Source organism: Bombyx mori, chromosome 20 (assembly GCF_030269925.1).
Source record: "Bombyx mori chromosome 20, ASM3026992v2".
Taxonomy (NCBI): domain Eukaryota; kingdom Metazoa; phylum Arthropoda; class Insecta; order Lepidoptera; family Bombycidae; genus Bombyx; species Bombyx mori.
Window position 1 is genome coordinate 7781015 of NC_085126.1, and position 21920 is coordinate 7802934.

The window sequence follows — 21920 nt, forward strand, 5'->3', positions numbered from 1 at the left end:
AGTAATGCCAGGGACAGAGCCAAGCCGCTGCCTACCGAAGCAGCAGCGATGTTAGCGGGTGGTGATCTGTGGAGAAGTGGATGGCACTGACCAGGCCCAGCGTGAAGTAGTTGAAGAGGTAGTCGGAGGCGGGGGGAGGGCGTCTCCGCGCGGTGGGGCGGTGGATGCGCATCTTGTCGTCCGCCTTGTAGTAGAGCCGCGCCGGGGCGCCCAGCGCGCGCGCCACGCCCTGGCAGCTGTCCCCGAACCGCACCACGCGGACCAGCGCCACCTGCGAAGGCTCCAGCGCCCTGCTCGTGCCTGCCGACGTACCGACAAACAGTTCACACAAGTTTATTTTTTATTTTTTTATTGCTTAGATGGAAGAAAGAAGTCGCGGAAGATTGCTTGAAGGTGGACGGACATTTGCAAGGAGGCCACAAATACCAGCATTAAGCAGGCCGAATGCAGGTAACATTGGAGGAAGCTAGTGCAAAAATTGAACCAAGGTGGTCATAACCCTCAGTAATCAGGAAGCGACGAAGAAGAAAGATAGGTGGACGAGCTCACAGCCCAGCTGGCGTTAAGTGGTGCATTACTGCTTCACGGCAGAAATAGGCGAGGTGATGGTACCTACCCGTGCGGACTCACAAGACGTCCTACCACCAGTAACTACGCAAATTATTATTTTGCGTGTTTGATTTTTATTACACGACGTTATTCCTTCACCGTGGAAGTCAATCGTGAACATTTGTTGAGTACGTATTTCATAAGAAAAATTGGTACCCGCCAGCGGGATTCGAACACCGGTGCATCGCTTCAACACGAACGCACTGGACGTCTTATCCTTTAGGCCACAACGACTTTTGTAAAGATGAAGATTTTAGAGATGCCGCTGGTATCCTCACCTTCAGTGAACATGTGCAGCCTCAGACCCATGGTGCTGGTGGTGTTGCGGAGGACGTCGCACCTCCTCAGGTGCAGCTGCTGTCTGTAACAGGACAGCGGCAGGTCCGGCAGCGGCACGCCGGAGACGCGACTGCTCGTGTTACTGCTTAGCTGCGAAACGACAATAAGCTGGACCAGCGGTACTCAAAGTTTTTTTTTTTAAACAACAAATCGCCTTTTCGCATTAAAAGTGTACAATTTCCAAAAATATTCGAAATTGACTTAAGTAATATGGCGTAAACATTTGGTATCACCAGTATTTTTCTCATGAATACTGTCAAAAGAGCGTAGTTTAGTTTTTTTTTTTTTTTTGTTATCTATGTTTTGACTACTATTAAACTTTAAGCAGTTAATATCCCATAAACAGTTGTATATTTATACCATACTAGCTGTACCCGTCCGCTTCGCTGGGCATTTAAAATTAACATTATTATTTCTCAACCCCACAGAGATTCTCATCATTAACGCCCCCGCCACTGGTGTAGGGAGTCCAACACTCATATAAATATTAGCCTATACATTAAGTACATGTATTTTCTACATGGATACCAAGTTTCAAGTCAATCGGATGCACGGTTCAGTAGCTATAACGGAACATCCGTAAAAACCACTGTAGATTTGTATATTAGTATAGATGTACCTTGAGGATTCCCGAGTGAAAAGAAACGATTATTTACATATATTTTTATTGAATTCAGCGCCATCTGTTGACACAATACGGTAACTGACCTGATGTTGAGATCCGTAATATATTGTGGTTCTCGAAACAACCGGGGAACCGCCATTCGGGAACTGTAAAGAGCCAAGCCCGTGCGCGTATCCCGGCTGAAATATTAAATTTCTAAATGAGTTAACCCTTCTACGATTTAACTAAGATAATGAACTTTTCAATTTTTTTTATCTGAAGCTACAACTCGAAGTCGTCGTGGCCTAAAAGATAAGACGTCCGGTGCATTCGTGCACCGGTGTACGAATCTCAGGCGGGTACCAATTTTTCTAATGAAATACGTACTTAACGAATGTTTACGATTGACTTCCACGGTGAAGGAATAACATCGAAAACCCGCAAAATTATAATTTTCATAATTACTGGTGGTAGGACTCTTGTTAGTCCGCACGTGTAGGCACCGGTAGGTGTCTATTGCAGTAATGCGTTTCGGTTTGAAGGGTGGGGCAGCCGTTGTAACTATACTGAGACCTTAGAACTCAATTCTCAATGTGGGTGGCCGCATTTACGTTGTAGATGTTTATGGGCTCCGGTAACGACTTAACACCAGATGAGCTGTGAGCTCGTCCACCCATCTATGCAATAATAATAAAAAAACAACAGTCCGTGCACTTACTTCGAATTTACTGTCAACGGGGAAATAAAAAGAGAGTCCCCGGAAGTTTAAAGCGAACAGATGGCGCTGCGAGTCATACAAGCCGGGGTGGGTCGCGCCGAAACAGTGCTCGACTTGCTCGATAGATGGCGTTATTTCAGGACTATTGAAACACATTCCACTGAAAAACAAAATACACGGAGTCAAAATCTATATATATATATATATAAATGAATTGCTGTTCGTTGCCCCGCTAAAACTCGGGAACGGCTGAACCGATTTGGCTAATTTTGGTCTTGAATTATTCGTGAAAGTCCAGAGAAGGTTTAATAGGTAGATAAATATATGATAAATATATAAAATGCTCGGAATTAAATAAAAATAACTATTTTGTTTTCCCTTTGACGTGTCCCCCGTCTCGGACGGATTCCTTTTGTCTGTTTTAAGTTTATTTTATACAAAAGCTTTAGGACTTTTATTTACCGATTGAGGCACTACGAAGTCTGCGGGATCAGCTAATTCACAATAAAGTTTTCATGATATTATTAAATAACAACCAGTCTTTACTATTTATGATACCATTTATTTTATATTTAACGGCCGTCTGGTGTAGTGGTAAGTGACATGGTCACTACACAAGAGGGTCGCGGGTTCGAATCCCGCCAAGGGAAGATATTTGTATGATAAGTATAAATGTCTTTTCCAGGGTTATGGATGTCTATTAAATATATGTATGTGTATAATAAAAATCTTACATTTATATCCGTTATCTGGTACCTGTAACACAAGTTCTTTACGAACTTATCACGGGACCAGTTAACGTGGCGTGATTGTTAGTAAATATAAATATAAAAAATAAATATATTTATATAGCTCAAGAAGTAACAACATAATATTTAAGTAATTATACTGTAGCATTTATAGCAATTATATTGTAATTATATTGTATTGTAGCAACCTACGTTATTAGGCTAGTTTGAGACCATGGAATTTTCCCACCGTTTGACATTATACAGGCAGCATTACGTTGTAGATGTCTATGGGCTCCGGTAGCCTCTTTACACCAGATGGGCCGTGCGATCGTCCATCCAGCTAAGCAATAAAAAAAAGTACCATTTCAAAATTACAACTGTCTTTAAAAAACATGATCAGAGAAATACTTTTAATTAATTACAGTGCACAATATCCGTTTATCACGTCAATAAGTATAATAATAATATAATGTAGTCAATAATAATAATGTAATTACATTTATGAATGCATTCTCTGTGCATTCAACTGTTGGTAACAAACCGTGTGACGTCACTGAATAACATAACTAATAATTATCTAGGAATTATATTAGAATACATATACATATATTTACTAACATAGTTTCCGATTTAAAGATGATAATTTATAAAGATAATTAATATAAATTCATATAATATATTATTATTATTAATAAATTAAAAATAATTTATAACAATATAATAAATAAATAAAAAGTTTGGTCTCTATTCATTTGGACTTCGAAATTGTATTTTCGGACTTTTAGTTCTTGCCTTCCCTTCGTTACCTTCTTTGAATATAAGGTGTTTGGCTAAAAGACGCGTCTCAACCTCCCACTGCTTTCTATGCAAAACTAATCTGTCTAAAACATCAGACCAGTCACAAAGCTGTGGGCCAGATCAAAACGCAACATGAAAGCTTGCTGTATTAACCTCACATAGGAACTTTTCAGATAAGGCAAAGAAGACAATAATCAATCTTATTACTTAAGAATTTGGTCAGTAACTCAACTTTATCATAATTTAGTCAGTAGCTCACTTATATCTTAAATTAGTCACCCATATCTTATCTTAGTCAGTAACTCAACTTTATCTTAATTTAGTCAGTAGTTCACTTATATCTTAAATTAGACACCCATATCTTATCTTAGTCAGTAACTCAACTTTATCTTAATTAAATCAGTAGTTCATCTATATCTTAAATCAGTCAGTACCCATATTTTATCTTAGTCAGTAACTCACCTATATCTTAATTTGACTAATTTCATATTGTATATTTCAATAATCTTAAGCCTCTGCGCTACAGGGTCGAATATCAACCGCATGCCGTCCTGTGGCATGTTGATCACTAAATCTACCGATAGAGGATTCTGGAACAAACAAAACATAAGCACTTTTTTTTATATATACATATTTTTAGTTTATTGGATATATCTATATGTATTTGTATGCATGTATTTATTTAAGCATAAGTATAGACTTTGTAATTATGTAGGCATTTTTTATGACTTTAGGTTGCTGATCTTAGGTTCTCCAAAGGATTACTGGAGGAGATCGCTTTCTGCGATAAGTTCGTCCATTGTTCTTAGGTTATTATAAGTTTAGTTTTACTCATTCACCTTATATATACATCGTCATTATTTTGGTATGCCAAACAAAGTGTTTTTGTAGTCTATTTTATTGTATTAGTCAAACGAGCTTACGAAGCACTTGAGCTTTGAAAGTTCTCGGCTGCGTCGTATCGTAAGATCCGGCGAGGAACTCAGTGGACTGTGTCTGTGGATAAGGTCTTGCAAGCAGAATTATCTTCCTAGATCCTATTATTTATTTGCTTAGACCAACCTTCCTGCTCTTCGATTAAAGGATAATTTTTATATGTATAATTCTACTGGACGTGTGTAATGTCACTGAACTCCTCCTAACCGGGTAGACAGATTTTGATGTTTTTTTTTTTTGTGGATCCTCTAGGGAATTTGAGAATGGTTTAGATTCACAATTCGGTCCACTAAAAAATGTTATTTTTAATTATTATTTTTCGTAATAAAAAGTTTAAAATTTTCGGATTTAGGGTAGGACAAACGCGTCTGTCGGGTCCGCTAATCTATTCTATACTAATATATAAATCTACAGTAGTTTTTACGGATGTTCCGTTATAACTACTGAACGATGCCTCCGATTGACTTGAAACTTGGTATCCATGTAGAAAATTCATGTACTTAATGGTTGGGTTAATATTTATATGACTGTTGGACTCCCTAATAATAATGACAATAAATAATAATGTTAATTTTAAATGCCCAGCGAAGCGGGCGAGTACGGCTAGTTAAATTATACAATTTACCTGATCGCTATACAATACTTGTACTCCTCTTATTGTCCCGACTTGACTCTGTATGATGGCAACTGACTGTGAGAAATGCATGCCTGAAATAAAACAAAAAAAAACACATTAAGAGCAGTGAGATTGCAAGCGGCTTTTGCTTTATACAAAATGTTTAATTCTTTATATATAAAAATAAATTGCTGTTCGTTAGTCTCGCTAAACTCTAAAAGGGCTGGACCGATTTGGCTAATTTTGGTCTTGAATTATTTGTGGAAATCCACAGAAAGTTTAAAAGGTAGATAAATATGAAAATGCTCGGATTAAATAAAAATATAATAACATTTTTGTTTTCACTTTGACGTGTCACCCGTCGGACGGATTCCTTTTGTTTGTTTTAAGTTTATTTTGTACAAAAGTTTGGGTCTTTTATTTATCGATTGAGGCACTACGAAGTCTGCCGGGTCAGCTAGTTATTTATAAAAAGACATACCCGCAGCGTTCATTACCGGCTATATAGACGCCCTCAGATAAAATACATATTTTTTTATTTTTTTATTGCTTAGATGGTTGGACGAGCTCATAGCCAACCTGGTGTTAACTGGTTACTGGAGCCCATAGACAACTACAATGTAAATGCGTCACCCACCTTGAGATATAAGTTCTAAGGTCTCAGTATAGTTACAACGGCTGCCCCACCCTTCAAACCGAAACGCATTACTGCTTCACGGCAGAGATAGGCAGGGTGGTGGTACCTACCCGTGCAGACTCACAAGAGGTCCTACCACCAGTAATTGTGTTTTTGTTTGTCAGTATTTACAGCAACAAACAACAGAGTAAGATATATGTATATGTGTTTAATTTAATGTATTAACGCAAACTATCTATCTATCTCTTAGGTTTATGGCGTTTCCTTTTAGATTTCACCAATGTCAAGTGTATTTAATACTCTGCTTTCTATAGCGGGCTTCGTTAACGCAAACGTTCGTAACGAGATAGTTAGAGGTCGAGAAATGACATTGGCATGTTTTTGACTTTTCATATAGCTAAAATTAAACATGTACTGTTTATCTCACAGAAAAACTTGCTTTTTTTTTTTTTTACGTAATACTATGAAGCCAAAACGATTGCAGAGTAAAAATATAACGTAAATATTATGTATATTAAAGACCCTAAAAAGCACGCCACACTATCAAACCGAACTAATATTTTCGGATTATGTATTTGGAACCTCTGACTCAGTGGATGGACTTCGGTTCGTTCTCTATATTTTCAACATTGTGGTCATTTATTATGTTCATTCATTTATGCTCATTTTTGTTCAGTTACGACATTGTGCTCTATTTATTTACCTCACTTTACCCAACCAGAGCACAGCACCAGACTTGGTGTCTAAGCATCGTCTAAAGCATTCTTTAACAGTCGACCAATGGTGGCGTAGAGGGCGCTGAGGTAGTTGTATGCATTTATTTATTTTTCCTACCTAAGCTGATATCCTTGAGAGGCTATTTCAGCGTAACCTTAACTAGTAGGTGAGCTCACGGAGCTTAAACCTAACGACGTTGCTAACACGAACCCCAGCAAGAGCCGTGCTTCGCAGAATCTACCTCCGGATCGCAAACGCGACCCACTGAGAAGATCCGACGAGAAACTCAGTGGGCTGTGTCTGTGGGTTAATTTACTCGTCGAGCCCTTCGTTGCAAGCGACAGGTTCGGCGAGGCCAGTGACCGGTTATTCATTTGTGAAACAAAAACATTATATGAGTCGACTATTATCAAAGCCGGCAATGTGACTTTTAGACAATTATTGGTAAATCAGAAAAACGAATTATTGACTTTGTATTCCATCGGCAGTCACAAAACTCTTCTGAACGACATCTTAGATAAATAACAGGTTAAGTATTAACCTTTATTTAATGCAGGTTTTGAACCGTATTCTTTGAAGGAGACGATTATATTCAAATCAATCTGTATTGACATATCAATAACATTTTTTTGTCCAAATGCACAGATTGCCACCTTTGATAATAGACGACTCATATACATAATCTACAAACACGGTTCATTTACAAAAACAAAACTGTCGTGTGACAATAGCGATTTATTTATAGAAATGTTGTACAGGTAATGTGCGGACACAGACAGACCGACTGCCAAAGCGTATTGAATTACGGGAGGTCGACGAACCCGTCGCGCATTTTTTTTTATTGCTTAGATGGGTGAACGAGCTCACAGCCCACCTGGTGTTAAGTGGTTACTGTAGCCCATAGACATTTACAATGTAAATGCGCCACCCACCCTGAGATATAAGTTCTAAGGTCTCAGTATAGTTACAACGGCTTCCCTCACTCTTCAAACCGAAACGCATTACTGCTTTACGGCCGAAATAGGCAGGGTGGCGTTATCTACTCGTGCGGACTCACAAGAGGTCCTACCACTAGTGTAAAACTACAACATAAATGTGCCACCCACCTTGAAACATAAGCTGTAAAGTCTCAGTACAATTACAACGGCTTCCCTCACTCTTCAAACCGAAACGCATTACTGCTTCACGTCAGAAATAGGCAGTGTGGCGCTACCTACCCGGGCGGACTCACAAGAGGTCCTACCACCAGTGTAAAACTACAACTTAAATGCACCACCCACCTTGAGATATAAGTTCTAAGGTCTCAGTATAGTTACAACGGCTGCCCCACCCTTCAAAATACATAAACGTATAGGCAACCTAAGGCGCTATTCCAGCGACGCCCGGACGGGTGGGTGAGCTCACGGGCTCGACTTGTGAGAATTTGCTAACACTGGCCCTAGCATGACCCTTCACTGAATCTACTACCGAATCGAAATCGCGACCCACCGGCCAGAAACTCAATGGCCTGTGTCTATGGGTAAACCATTATTGTGGTTAGCGCACTATCAAATCATCTTACTGGTGGTAGGACGTCTTGTGAGTCCGCACGGGTAGGTGCCACCACCCTGCCTGTTTCTGCCGTGTAGCAGTAATGCGTTTCGGTTTGAAGGGTGGGCAGCCGTTGTAACTATACTGAGAACCTGAGAACTTATATCCCAAGCGTGGTAGATGTCTATAGGCTCCGGTAACCTCTTAACACCAGGTGGACTATGAGCTCGTCCACCCATCTAAGCAATAAAAAAATCTGCCCTTTTGACGGAGAGTGTAATCTTTTTTTTTTCTCCAGGAGAAAATCGCCGGATCCCCACCCGCACGGCGGGCGTTGAACCTCACTAAAAACTCCTGCCGCTCACAGCCGGCGCCCTACCCCGGACCGGGCCGGAGCCCAGTCGGAGCTATTGAGACGGCGGGACAGGGCTTATTCGGAGCATATTGCATCCAACCCGCAGGAGAGTGGAATCTGCTTTGTTTTACAACAATATAAAATAAAAAAATCGGTTGTCTGTAAAGTCGGTTTACTGACGATAGTTGAACGTGACAACGTCATAAGAAAATACCTACTGATGGAATGGTTTCATTTCTCAAAAGAAAATTTTAATTTTATTTGTTTGATAGATATTTTGTATGGACAATTGACACCACGTTCACTTTTCACTGAACTTCATACTTGACGAAAACATGTAAATGTATTATTGTATAGCAGCTGTCCACGCGGATGCGTCGCTCACTCAAGTAGGAGAGAGACACATGTCGAACGCTGCCGAACGCGGAGGCCGATTGCGCCTCTTTGTCGCTCGTTGCACGCTCTCGCTTGCACTTTAAGCCTTAAATGGAACGCCTCAATGAGTCATGTTTTTTCGAGCGTGCAGCCGGCTCCATCGAATTATAGAGATAATATAGAGATAGAGATAATTATAAGACGTTGTCACGTCAACAAATACGCAAAACATTAAATACAATGGACGGTCTTATCTGTTAAGAGCGAACTCTTCCAGGCACCCGACATGTGAACAAGAAATCTCTAAGGAAATAAATTAACTGTTTACTTATCGATTGAAAAATAATTTATATTATATAAATATCAGTAATATAATCATAATATTTGTATTAAAAACGTATTGAAAAACAAACTTATCATTTCAACGAGATATTAAAAATAATCAGATATACATTATTATAAAAAATGTTTATTGCTTAGCTGGGTGGATGAGCTCACAGCCCACCTGGTGTTAAGTGGTTACTGGAGCCCATAGACATCTACGACGTAAATGCGCCACCCACCTTGAGATATAAATTCTAAGGTCTCAAGCATAGTTACACCGGCTGCTCCACCCTTCAAACCGAAACGCATTACTGCTTCACGGCAGAAATATGCAGGGTGGTGGTACCTACCCGTGCGAACTCACAAGATGTCCTACCACCAGTAAGAATACATTATAGGACAGCCCTTAGACAATAAGCTTGAGGCCTCTACCTCGTGTCGCAAGGTGGGGGCGGCATTGATGTTACAATTTCCACGCTCTCTGGTATCTCAGACCTCATGTGCCCGCCTTAAATGATGTTAGTGTACCACTAGGTAGTCAAAAAATTATTGTTGAGATCGACTCCCCGTTCAATTTAGAATGTTTAATCTGTTTCTCATCACCGATAAACGTCTCTATGCGCCAAAAATTCGTAAAAAAAAAATAGTTTAATTGATCCAGTTCGAATTAGTTCTTGTTTCAATTCATAGATGTCGCTGTACTTACACAAGCCGTTTGTTTTTATTATGAAACTCAAAGTGACGTAAGATTGCTTGCATGCAACAAAACATTATCATACGCGATAAGAACACGTAACGTTGAAAAAAAATTATATTTACGAAAGACGAACGTATTTCTATTGATAGCAATCAAGGTTGTTAAACACAATAACAATGTTGTTGTTTGTGCAGGAAACTTAAAGAGATATCGGAGATTTCTGTTGTTATTAAAAACAACTGGTGCGACGATTTGTATAGGTATAGTCCGGTCAATTTAGACCAAAAAATGAGAGTGAAGTTACATAAAGTCCCAACAAGCTGAATTTCAGTGAAATTGTTCAAAATATAATTGTAAACAATGTCTAGAAGTTCCCCATCATTCCCCTGTAAGGAAAAAAAATTATTCAAGGTCAAAGGTCAAAAAATGAGTTTTTCGCGATGTTCAGCAAAACGGTAAGTTTTATCATAAAAGTACCTCAGACAAAAATTGTAGATCATAAAATTATCTATAAAAAATGTATCAATACTTTTTTTCTTACGAGCCACCGTTTCTGAGATATAACGATTCAAAAAGTTATAAAAGTTGTCATCGTCATAATATGCATGAGTACGCCACGTATATACATCTAGAGTTGTTATATTTAAATAATATATATAATAGCTATATATAATAAGCTCCTAAAAAAACTACCTGTTTAGATAAGCATCGACATGCATGTTTCGTTAAAAATACTAAAAATAAAAAACAAGTTCAATTAGCTTGTCTTCCTCCAACCTCAGTTGCTGCTCACCAACATCTTTTCGAGTATATTACCAAGTTCAAGTGTGGCTTGGTTATCAGCTAGACCCTACAGACTGGGGTTGGAAGTTGGTCAACAATATATTAGAGCCAGTTCAAACTTTACTTCCACCTCAATCACGATGTTCGACCAGCCCATACCGTGGGCCCCGAAGGTCAAATATTTAGGCGTCACCCTCGACAGTAGGATGACATTCCGCCCCCACATTAAGACGGTACGCGATCGTGCCGCCTTCATCCTAGGACGTCTCTACCCGATGATATGTAGGCGAAGTAAAATGTCCCTTAGAAATAAGGTGACACTCTACAAAACTTGCATACGCCCCGTCATGACCTATGCAAGTGTAGTGTTCGCTCACGCGGCCCGCATACACTTAAAATCCTTTCAAATCATTCAATCCCGTTTTTGCAGGATAGCCGTCGGAGCCCCGTGGTTCGTCAGGAATGTCGACCTCCATGACGACCTGGACTTAGAGTCCATCAGTAAGTATCTGCAGTCGGCGTCCATGCGCCACTTCGATAAAGCGGCACGACACGAGAACCCTCTCATCGTGGCCGCCGGTAACTACATTCCCGATCCTGCGGACAGAATGGAAAGCAGTCGACGTCGCCCAAAACACGTCATCTCGGATCCTCCCGATCCACTAACGGTGCTTTTAGGTACTTCAAGCACCGCTCACCGTTCTCGTCGAACCCGTCGCTTGCGACGAAGGGCTCGACGAGTAAATTAACTCCCAGACACAGCCCACTGAGTTTCTCGCCGGATCTTCTCAGTGGGTCGCGTTTCCGATCCGGTGGTAGATTCTGCGAAGCACGGCTCTTGCTAGGGTTCGTGTTAGCAACGTCATCAGGTTTGAGCCCCGTGAGCTCACCTACTAAAGTTAGGGTTACGCTGAAATAGCCGCTAGGGCTATCAGCTTAGGTAGGAAAAAAAAAAAAAAAAAAAAAAAGAACTTCCACCTGCGCCGGAAAAACTGCTGAACACTATTTTTTTGCAACTGCAACTGCTAAATGTGGTTGCAAAAAAGTCGGACTGTCTTGTTCTTTGGCATGCACAAATTGTCAAGGCCGGTCGTGCTCTAATATTGAATCACAAACAATGGAGGATTCGTTTAACTCCGACGAAGTATCATGCGATACATCGCTATTGACGCAATTTACTTGCATCCAAAATGAAGATGAAGAAGAAGCAGGAGAAGAAGAACAAGAAGAAGAACAAGAATTTGAAACTTACGAATAAGACGAAAAAAAATTCCGTTATTATGCAATAGTTTTACATTAAACAGGATCACAACTGACCCGTGGAGTAGGCCTACTGGGGAAACCACGTTAAAAAAACGCGCTAAGTACACTACCTCATAGGTGTCGTGGTGTCGTTTATGATCTACAATTTTTGTCTGAGGTACTTTTATGATAAAACTTACCGTTTTGCTGAAAATCGCGAAAAACTCATTTTTTTTACCTTTGACCTTGAATAATTTTTTTTCCTTACAGGGGAATGATGGGGAACTTCTAGACATTGTTTATAATTATGTTTTGAACAATTTCACAGAAATTCAGCTTGTTGGGACTTTATGTAACTTCGAATGTCTAAATTGACCGGACTAGTACATATTTTTTTCAATTATCATGTCCGTATTTTCGTAGAATAATAGCTGAGTTTTTTTTAAGCATATTCGGCTATCTTATTAATTGGCCCGCCATAGCAGTAGACAAAGACCGATTCCATCTGTTTTAGGGCAATCCTTAACATAAAATTTTGTATGGTCGCTTTTAAATGTGGCAACACAGTTAGTTGCAGTTGCACAAAAAATCCTGGTACTACGTGCACGTGTTGTACAACAAGAAATAAAAATCCTTCGATTTAAATCTAGTTTTTATTGAAGCTATCACACAAAAATATAGTCCACGCTCTAAACACCATTAGCGTGCATGGGTCAGCTTTTCCCATCATAAGTCATCATAAGATAATTATTCCGATCGCATCTGTTGTGTCCGCATGTGCTCTACTTCCTAGCAATGGCGGGAGTGGGGTAGCAACGCTAGGGTAAATTTTGTTCAGCAAATAGATTCCTAGCTCACGTCCCGAATATCACGTTTGCCATGATTACATAACTGGTGACCCGTAACTTCTTAGATACGGTAATCTATATATTAATCTATAACTTTGTGGGATACAAAGTTTTTCCTTTCCTTTTTACGAAAATTGCGCGGACGGAGGAGTATGAAATTTTCCACACTTATAGAGAATATAGAGAAGGAGTGCAGAATGATAATATTTTTTTAAAATTATGCCTAAAAAATACATTAAATCAATAAAAAAAACATTACACACACTACCATGTATTGGACGCAACACGCATGCATACTATTTATTTATTGTCAAACTTTTGTTCTTGACGTTTGTGGTCAAATTAAGAATAGATTAAATATTGTTTGTCTTTATTAATATTTTTCTATAGTGTAGTCTTGGCGAAATTTGTGATTAAGTATAATAGTCTTTGAAAATAGAATCATAATAGTGTACAAACTTACAATTTCAATTAATTATATTCGAATTTCGACTACTGCGGGACTACTAATAATAATGAAAACAGTCAACTACCGAACTGTATCGTGTGCCAGTGACATTTCAATCCGAACAAGGCCTTGGAGACGAAGCTTTTAGCCACTAAAATAACGTTAGGTCAAAAGCTGAGTGAAACATTTAAAGGTTTCATGTCGATATGTCAGCGAAATGAGTGAACTTTATTATTTTAAACCGTCTAAATGTACGCGACAAAATAAAATAACAACGAGAAAAAAGTTTATGTTTACGTTTGCCTATATCTATGGTTTCTTATATTATTGTGATAATACTTGGTACAGCTATCGATAGCACACATCTTATCGGATCCTCGGTGCTTTTGGGTGCCTCAAGCACCGGTCATCGTGCTCGTCGAACACGACGTTTGCGACGAAGGACACGGCGAGTAAATGAACCCACAGACACAGCGTTTCTCGCCGGATCTTCTCATTGAGTCGCGTTTCCGATCCGGTGGTAGATTCTGCGAAGCACTGCTTTTGCTAGGGTAGTGATAGCAACGTCGTCAGGTTTGAGCCCAGTGAGCTCACCTACTCGCCCGGTTACGTTGGTAAGCCTGTTTATTCCATGAAAAGTTTAATTTTATCATAGTACCATCAACACACGGTACAACATGCGCACGTTATTTGAACCAATGGATCTTTGATGAATAGTTACCCCGCCCAACTGAACCCGAACTCATCTACCTGCCCTGGCTAAAACTGAAAACGCCCTCGGGCCACAAGAATTCCAACCATAAAAAAATTAGTTTCGCGCCAAAAATTGGCAAAATGGTCGTATTTAGAATGCTTCAAATTCGATTGAACATCGTTAGTTTTCATATTGGCAGTCGCTTCATACGCGCCAGCCATTAGTTCCCAGATGACGACCGTTTTATTTGCGATCAACCCGTCTCCCTGCGCGGACTGCGTATTTTCTTTCATTGATTCTCTAGAGAGCATCGCAACTTGAGACGTAGTGTACAAAACCAATACTTTTAAAAGCGCGCGTTTTATCACATAATTTTTTTTACTTGGGAACGTTTACTAAATACAAAATTAACGGAATAACTTGCAAGGGGTCATACAATTGCGTATAAGTAGGTATTTGTTTGTTTGTACTGGTCAAATTAAAACTACAGTGGGAGGTTCCCTAAATGAGTGCAGTATGATGCCCTCGAGTAGGGAGAGATGTCGGGACATCGTGAGACGCATCAAGTCTGCCCCCTCCAACACTACATGCCGATCACTACCACTCTGTCAAGAGTGACACAATAAGAAGGTCTCCTTCGGAGGCGATCGGGCAGCTGTTAGCAAATCCCACCCCTCCTGACTGAGCCTCTGCTCGGTCACCTGTCCTGGTGAAACTTGAAAGGCCCAGAGGCCACAAATAATCCTTCAATAATTTAAAAAAAAATAAGAAAAAGAAGAATTTACTCGCTTTGAAATCCATACGTGAAAAGTCGTCGTGTCCTAGAAGATAAAACGCTCGGTGTAGGTATCTAGCGATCCGCGATTCGCCTCTGCCATTGTGTTTGAATCTCGCAAGTGGATACCAATTTTTTCCAATAAAATACATATTTTCACGTGCTCGCGAATGACTTCAACGTTGAAGAAACAACATCGCGTAATAAAAAAAGGGTGCGTGTACTTATGTACGCGCGTAAGAAGTTACACTTTATTTATATTAAATTTATTTCTTTTTTTTTTTATTAAATTTTAATCAATTTGAAAAAAAATCGATTAATAAACATCCTCAAACACGCATATTGGACATCCCTTTTCTTGACATCGTATAAATTCGGTAATTCTCGGTACGGTCCGGAAAGTTCACCTGCTTCTATATTCAGACTCGCCAAGTTACGTCGGTCGTATTGTAATGAGCGATTTAGTGGGCAACTTCATTCTGTTAATTTTGTGTCACGGTGCGCGCGCATCGTAAAATATCACTATCATCAATTTTTCATAACGCGCCTAAAGAAGTATAACTTCAAAACGAAACTCGAAACGATTGTAATATGCGTAATTTATAATTAGTAAACAGTTGAGACGTGGACCTCAAGACTCAAGGGGGGTCGCGGCAATCACGTTGTGTTGTCTAAAACATAACATAGTGTATATTTGAAGGTTACTTTTAACTGTCATTTTGGGCGCCAAACGAATGTACGCTTCCGGATCTATGAGACGATTTGAATCAAAATCTTTCATTTTATCACAATTACAATAATAACAGATAAATAACGCATTTACTGGACATGTGTTAATATACCTAGAGCGCATTAGTACGATGACGTGTGATTGTGCGATTTTTATACAATGCTTTGTTTAAATTCAGTGCTGGAAATATATCTTCACGCTGCGTTAATTGTGTGGCGGTAGGTTGAGAGAATCTAATAGTTCACTTCTGTTAGTAAATGACAATGACTTGGGAAAATTAAGGTGTTTTATGTTTTTTAATATGCTTTTATTAGCTTCAGACGTATGTATGTTTGTAACGGAATCTTTGAACATGATTTTGACCCCCTTCAAAACGTCGGATTGTCTCGAAATTTGGTATACTAATAAAGGACCGAAGACAATTAAATATTTAAAAAAATATTGAAAATCAATATCGAAATTGAAATAAAAAATGAAAAATAAATAATAGCTTAAAAAACTAAGAAAATACGCTTTTATAGAAAATCCAACTAAAAAATTGAAAATAAATTATAATTAATTTGAATTAAAAATAGCGTAAGAAAAAATGATTTTATTGTAAAAAAGCGTGGGGTGCATGGTATAAATAGTTATAAATATTTTATAAACAGATATGAGTAGAAGAGTTATTTTGATAATATCCTGAAAAGCGCCTCCCGCTTTTTTAAAATATTTTTTTTTTTATTGCCCTATAGGCAGACGAGCATACGGCCCACCTGATGGTGAGTGGTTACCGTCGCTCATGGACGTCAGCAATGCCAGGGGCAGAGCCAAGCCGCTGCCTACCGTTCATAATTTTTACTCATCAATAAATAATAGTTTTTTTAAACTTTTAATTGAATTAAATAATAGTTTTTTTAAACTATTATTTATTATACTCAGTGATAGTAACCCAACAACATCGCAACAGAAAGATACATTTTTTATTGTTTAGACTGGTCAATGAGCTCTCACAGCTTATCTAGTGTTAAATAGTTTACATTGAGATCAACAACGCAAATGCCGTCACCCATCTTGAGACGTGAGCTGTAATTCTCAGTTCAATAGTATAATGGCTCCTCCATTCTTTTAACTGGAAGAACCATTGTAACATTATTATTATTTATTTCTGTTATGCAGCAGAAATAGCGGGCTTGGGGTAGCCACCCTTGCGGGCCCACAAGCCGCCTTACCACCAGTAAAGTTACCCACCTAATTAGCTACCTCCAGTGTTATATATTATGTGTGTTATCAAACGACAAATTATTTTGTTAAAATTACTCAACCTACTAGCTCAATCTTTTAATTGAGTTATGAAATTTCTGACTTAGTAAATTTTTGTAATATAATTTTTTTTGGGAATACATTAATCGATGTTCCACTCTTAATATAATCAAAAGGTCAATAAACTCTTAAATATATGAGTATATATTGTATTCCAATGAAAGATAAACTTTCCAAGAGCCATACGATAGGGTGATCTTTTTTCAGCAAACCATTAGATAAGACTAGAATCACCAATGGATAAATTCACGACAGTGGTACATATCAATATATTATTTACTATAATAATTCAAATGACTTTCATAGATGTTTTTATAGTAATCAGTAAAGACAATAATATATTAAAATATGATATATATTTTTTATCAGTTCAGGTCAGAGCTTGGAGAACCTTTAATATAAATAATCTAATGAAGAAACAGTAAGAAAATGTTGGATTGTTGAACCAGGGGATGTTGAACCTTTGTTGTAGGTCATATATAAAAAATGTTTTTTTTTTTAAATAGTTGATGAAAAAAAATTGTAATTTTATTTAAGTGTTTATAATATGATAAGCAGTTTCAAATAGTCAGTACAATAGCAACTATAAGCCGGGTGTCATGTCATATGGTTATGATATTTGATGGAATTAGGCCATCAATATCAAACCTTTAATAGAGGTTCACTGCTATGCATAGACATCTCTCAAGACTAGCATCATGCCCTGATGAAGCCTTCAATAAAATGAACAACATCCTCATGAAAGCTGTGGCAATGTGTTAGATTCAGGCAGCATAGTACTACTGGTCATTGTGTCTTGGCAGCACTCATTTATATGTTTTAATGTCAAATTTTATTTTTTGCTTCCGTTGTTGAATTTTGTAAAATAAAAGGAAACATCACAGTTGTACATTATTTAAACTGTCTTCTTATCTAAATGACATTCATGACTTAATAATCTGTGAGCAAGGGCAAAAATAATTGACTGATTTTTCAAACTTCATGGCTTATATTGCCCTCTAAGGCAGGCCTCTCAGCACATCTGGTCACTGTAGCTCATGCAAATATATGCAGTACCAGGGATACAGCAAGGCCTATTTTGAACAACATGTCTGAAAAAAGGAGTTCATTCCAATGCAGGATACTTCATCAGAGGAATATTCTCTGGAATGTGTATGAATGCAGAATTTCAAGCTATTGAGATGAGATCTACTCAAATGACATTTGGAGCAAATGGAGATATGGATAGTAATAAATTACTGCTTGCAGTTTAATGTGATTAAATTATCTTGTCTTATTAAGCATACTAAAATATTATAAGAATAAGTTACAGGTTTTATAATCTAATAAAATTTCAAAATAGGCAAAATGTTTACTAAGCCAAAAATAGATGGAATGTCAGGAATGCTCCACCAAAGATACTTTTATATTGTATTGATGAAATAAAGCTTTAAATAAATGTTAAAGATTTAAGAGAATAAAGAATAATAAATTCTAAATAAATTATTTTTTCTTTTTCATTTTAAATTTTTTTACCAATAATTTAATGAATATATTACTTGGAACTGTTATTCGTCGGTTGTGAAACAACATAAAAACACAACAAGCTAGAGATTTCACGGTCAAGATTAGCAAAAAAAAAAAATAAACATTAATTCCACAAACGAGACAAAGACTCCCTATAGCATTTAGCCAGAAAAAAAATCAATGCACCAACTTTACGCCGAAAGGTTTTATTGCAAACAATATTGTAATAATCGAACTAGCCATCGAAATTTGCGAAAACAAAATTGCGTAAGACATAACACTAGAAATTAAGCGTAAATTATTGACGTAAAATATAAACATCGGGACTCACCTAATACGAATTCCCATGAATCACAGCCGAGTGACCGCTCCGGGATGATCTCCAGGTCCAGCATCTTGTAAGAAACACTGAACACAAACTAAACTAAGTAACTTTCACTACAAAAAAACGTTTTTTAACGTTAAAATGCGAAATTACGCTGCCTTTTCTTTGTTTGCCAACTGTAGTTTTCAACCATTTTGTATTTGTCAGAGGAACTGTCATTACAAACAGCTGATTGTATTTTATCAGGGCCGTACTTAAACAGGCAGTCTCAAATTGGAAAAACTCTCTCATCAAACTCTATCACTCAGATTTCAACTTGAACCATATTCTGAATTTGGAAAAAGGTTTTACAGTAAAGCTCTGCTGAACCCTGTTTCGTTTAGCGCTGTTTCAGTTTAACACTCTTTTATTTAAATTGTAGGATGTTAGGATTGTAGGATTAAAATTGAACGCAGCTCCCCCAGTTTCCCGAAATCCGATTTTATATGTACATTCGTTTATTATATTTCTATATTTGTACTGAAAAAAATCGTTTTATTTTTATAAAAAACATAATTAATAAAATTAATCATTAAAATACCTGACCAATTTTCTACACATCTTCCCTTAACCCTAATATTTACATGATAAAATAACCACGTTTAACGCTGCTTCATATTACGCTCCAATTTTATGGAATGTATACTTCGGGTTACTTGAATTTTTGAATTATAATTATATTCAAACCATAACAGAAAAATGTTTTAGTATTGACTTTTTGATTGATAAAGATAACGTTAAGTAGCTGTTAATTTCAGTTATACAAATATTAATTTCAATCAATACTATAACACCTGGAATTTACAGTCCAAACAACACTCCAAAAATGTTTTGAAAAATAATTTTAGCTTAATACGGTCCTGATTGTCTTGAATGACGCATGCGTACCAACCAACACAAAGCACAATGTTGTAGGCACTGTATTAGCGGCATCTCATTTTTCTACAGACTTTTCATATAGTTTGTCTCTTTTACATCAACAGTTTTCTTGCTATATTAGTCTTACACACAGAAAAATGATAGCTCTTTCTCACTTTTCTGAAGTTGTTATTGATATTCTGAACTATTCTGAAGTGAACGCCACTTTGCATCGGAGTAGATGGTGTAGGTACGTGACAGTCCATTTCTGTGCCAAATAGTCTTCAATCAAAAGATTCACTAACAACAAAGCAATGTACTGTATTCATTTGAAACGTATTTCATTAACTGAAGCGATTTCATGGTACTTTCAGCCAGATCACTGTCTCTTTGGCTGACCAGACAGCCCGTCTAGTATTATAATAACCATTCTAGAACAAAACATTAAAATTATTTGTAAAGCACAAGGACCGGGAACGTGACTTTCGCTTCACTAGCTTCCCGCCATTCTCAGATAACCTTGAAGCGATCGTCGCCTACGCACGCTTCTAACGTAGTATTGTGTAATATTTATTTACATCGAAATAAACACGCATATTTTGTGTACTACGTTGTAACACAGAATTAAAAACAAATGTTGTTTGTTTTGATTAAAATATATTGTAACAGGAAAATTCTGAAATAATGCCTACGAATTCACCATTTACATACATTCGTGATTTCCTAAACACAATTAGGGCGTATTTTTTTGGTAATTCTATCTTACAAATAAGCAGTTTTTAACGAGAACAGAAGTTGTGAACATAGGTAATAAGATGTAATAGGAATGAGCATCAAGTGTATGCACTAAATAGTATTTTAGTAACAGTTGCTATGACATAATTGAAATTCAGATTTAGAGTTGATGGCCAAATTGTATTTCGATGGCCGTCGCCGGCAGACTCATTAAAGGACGGACTGACGATAAGGCACTGCCTTTCATGTATATCATCCAAGGCATAGAGAAGCCGTTGCCATAAAAACTTGTTATTTTTGTATTTCACTTTTTGAAGTGACATTTCTTTTATCGACGTAGGGACATGACAAATACACTTTTTTTTTCCTACCTAAGTTGAAGCCTTGAGAGGCTATTTCAGCGTAACCTTAACTAGTAGGTGAGAGCACGGGACCCAAACCTGACGACGTTGCTAACACGAACCCTAGCAGGAGCCGTGCTTCGCAGAAACGTGATACAGAACGTACAGACGTACAGAACTTCTGTAATCTGTAAGACAGTGGTGTACTATGAGGAATTGTTTGAGATAATCCCATAGTCCTGTTTTTACCATCGCGCCGCCCACCACCAGAGCAGAGTTCATCCGTATGGATACCCATTAAGTTAACTCACATTGCTTTTCCAGAGATCTTTTAAGCCACTTACCATCCGGATTTGAAATGAGCTTTATTTCACGATGTTCCCTGAGCGCCCTAACATGTCATTATTCGGACAATGCACGCGGAGATTACTGAGCGGTAAGCAGCGGTTGATTCCATTCTTGGCATTGCTGATGTCCATGCACGACGGTAACCACTCACCATCGAGTGGGCTATGTGCTCATCTCCCTATAAGGATAATAAAAAAATGCCCAAATTTGCCATCCTGCCACACTGCGGCGTTAGGCTGGCTGAGCCTGGTAGTAAATGTAGTAGTATGAAATCGTCGTGACCTAAAGGATAAGACGTCCGGTGCATTCGTGTCAAGCGATGCAACGGTGTTCATATCCCGCAGGTGGGTAACAATTTTTCTAATGAAATACGTACTTAACAAATGTTCACGATTGACTTCCACGGTGAAGGAATACCATCGTGTAATAAAAATCAAACCCGCAAAATTATAATTCGCGTAATTACTGGTGCTAGGACCTCGCGTGAATCCGCAAGGGTAGATACCACCACCCTCGCCTATTTCTACCGTGAAGCAGCAATGCGTTTCGGCTTGAAGGGTGGGGCAGCCGTTATAACCATACTGAGGCCTTAGAACTTATATCTTTTCTTCAGGTGGTTGGCGCATTTACGTTGTAGATGTCTATGGGCTCCAGTGACCACTTAACACCAGGTGGGCTGTGAGCTCGTCCACCCATCTAAGTAATAAAAAAAACCGTCATTATATTTGTATTTTTCAAACGTTTCATTATTTATACCAGTCTCTGATTCTTATAGTAGAGGGAATCCTAGATTAGATCCTAGTAGATCGAAGTCAGATGACCTTGATAAGTGTCTAATTATTTATTCTAAGCTGAAGAGATGTAGGTACTATACCTATAATTAGTACATGTCTGGTGAAAAATACCCAATTTCAACTATATATTAAGTATATTTTAAGGGAAAAAAATTAACGAATCATC

General features: G+C 38.0%; 1 protein-coding gene across 3 annotated transcripts in view; it reads right to left on the reverse strand.

Annotated features, from left to right (window-relative positions):
• LOC101739002 (PHAF1 protein CG7083) overlaps positions 1-18853 on the reverse strand; it is a 30585-nt gene extending 11732 nt beyond the window's left edge. For 2 of the 3 annotated variants that reach the window (XM_038018041.2, XM_062674384.1), the window contains exons 1-7: positions 18646-18846; positions 5361-5443; positions 4262-4389; positions 2271-2430; positions 1657-1752; positions 888-1038; positions 92-300 (exon numbers count right to left, since the gene is read on the reverse strand). In XM_038018041.2, the coding sequence (XP_037873969.1) occupies positions 92-300; positions 888-1038; positions 1657-1752; positions 2271-2430; positions 4262-4389; positions 5361-5443; positions 18646-18709 (891 nt within the window). In that variant the 5' untranslated portion in view covers positions 18710-18846. Of the gene's footprint in view, positions 1-91; positions 301-887; positions 1039-1656; positions 1753-2270; positions 2431-4261; positions 4390-5360; positions 5444-18645 lie in introns of all 3 variants that reach the window. The other variant, XM_012696733.4, reaches the window with a different exon arrangement.
• Between the last annotated feature and the right edge of the window lie 3067 nt (positions 18854-21920).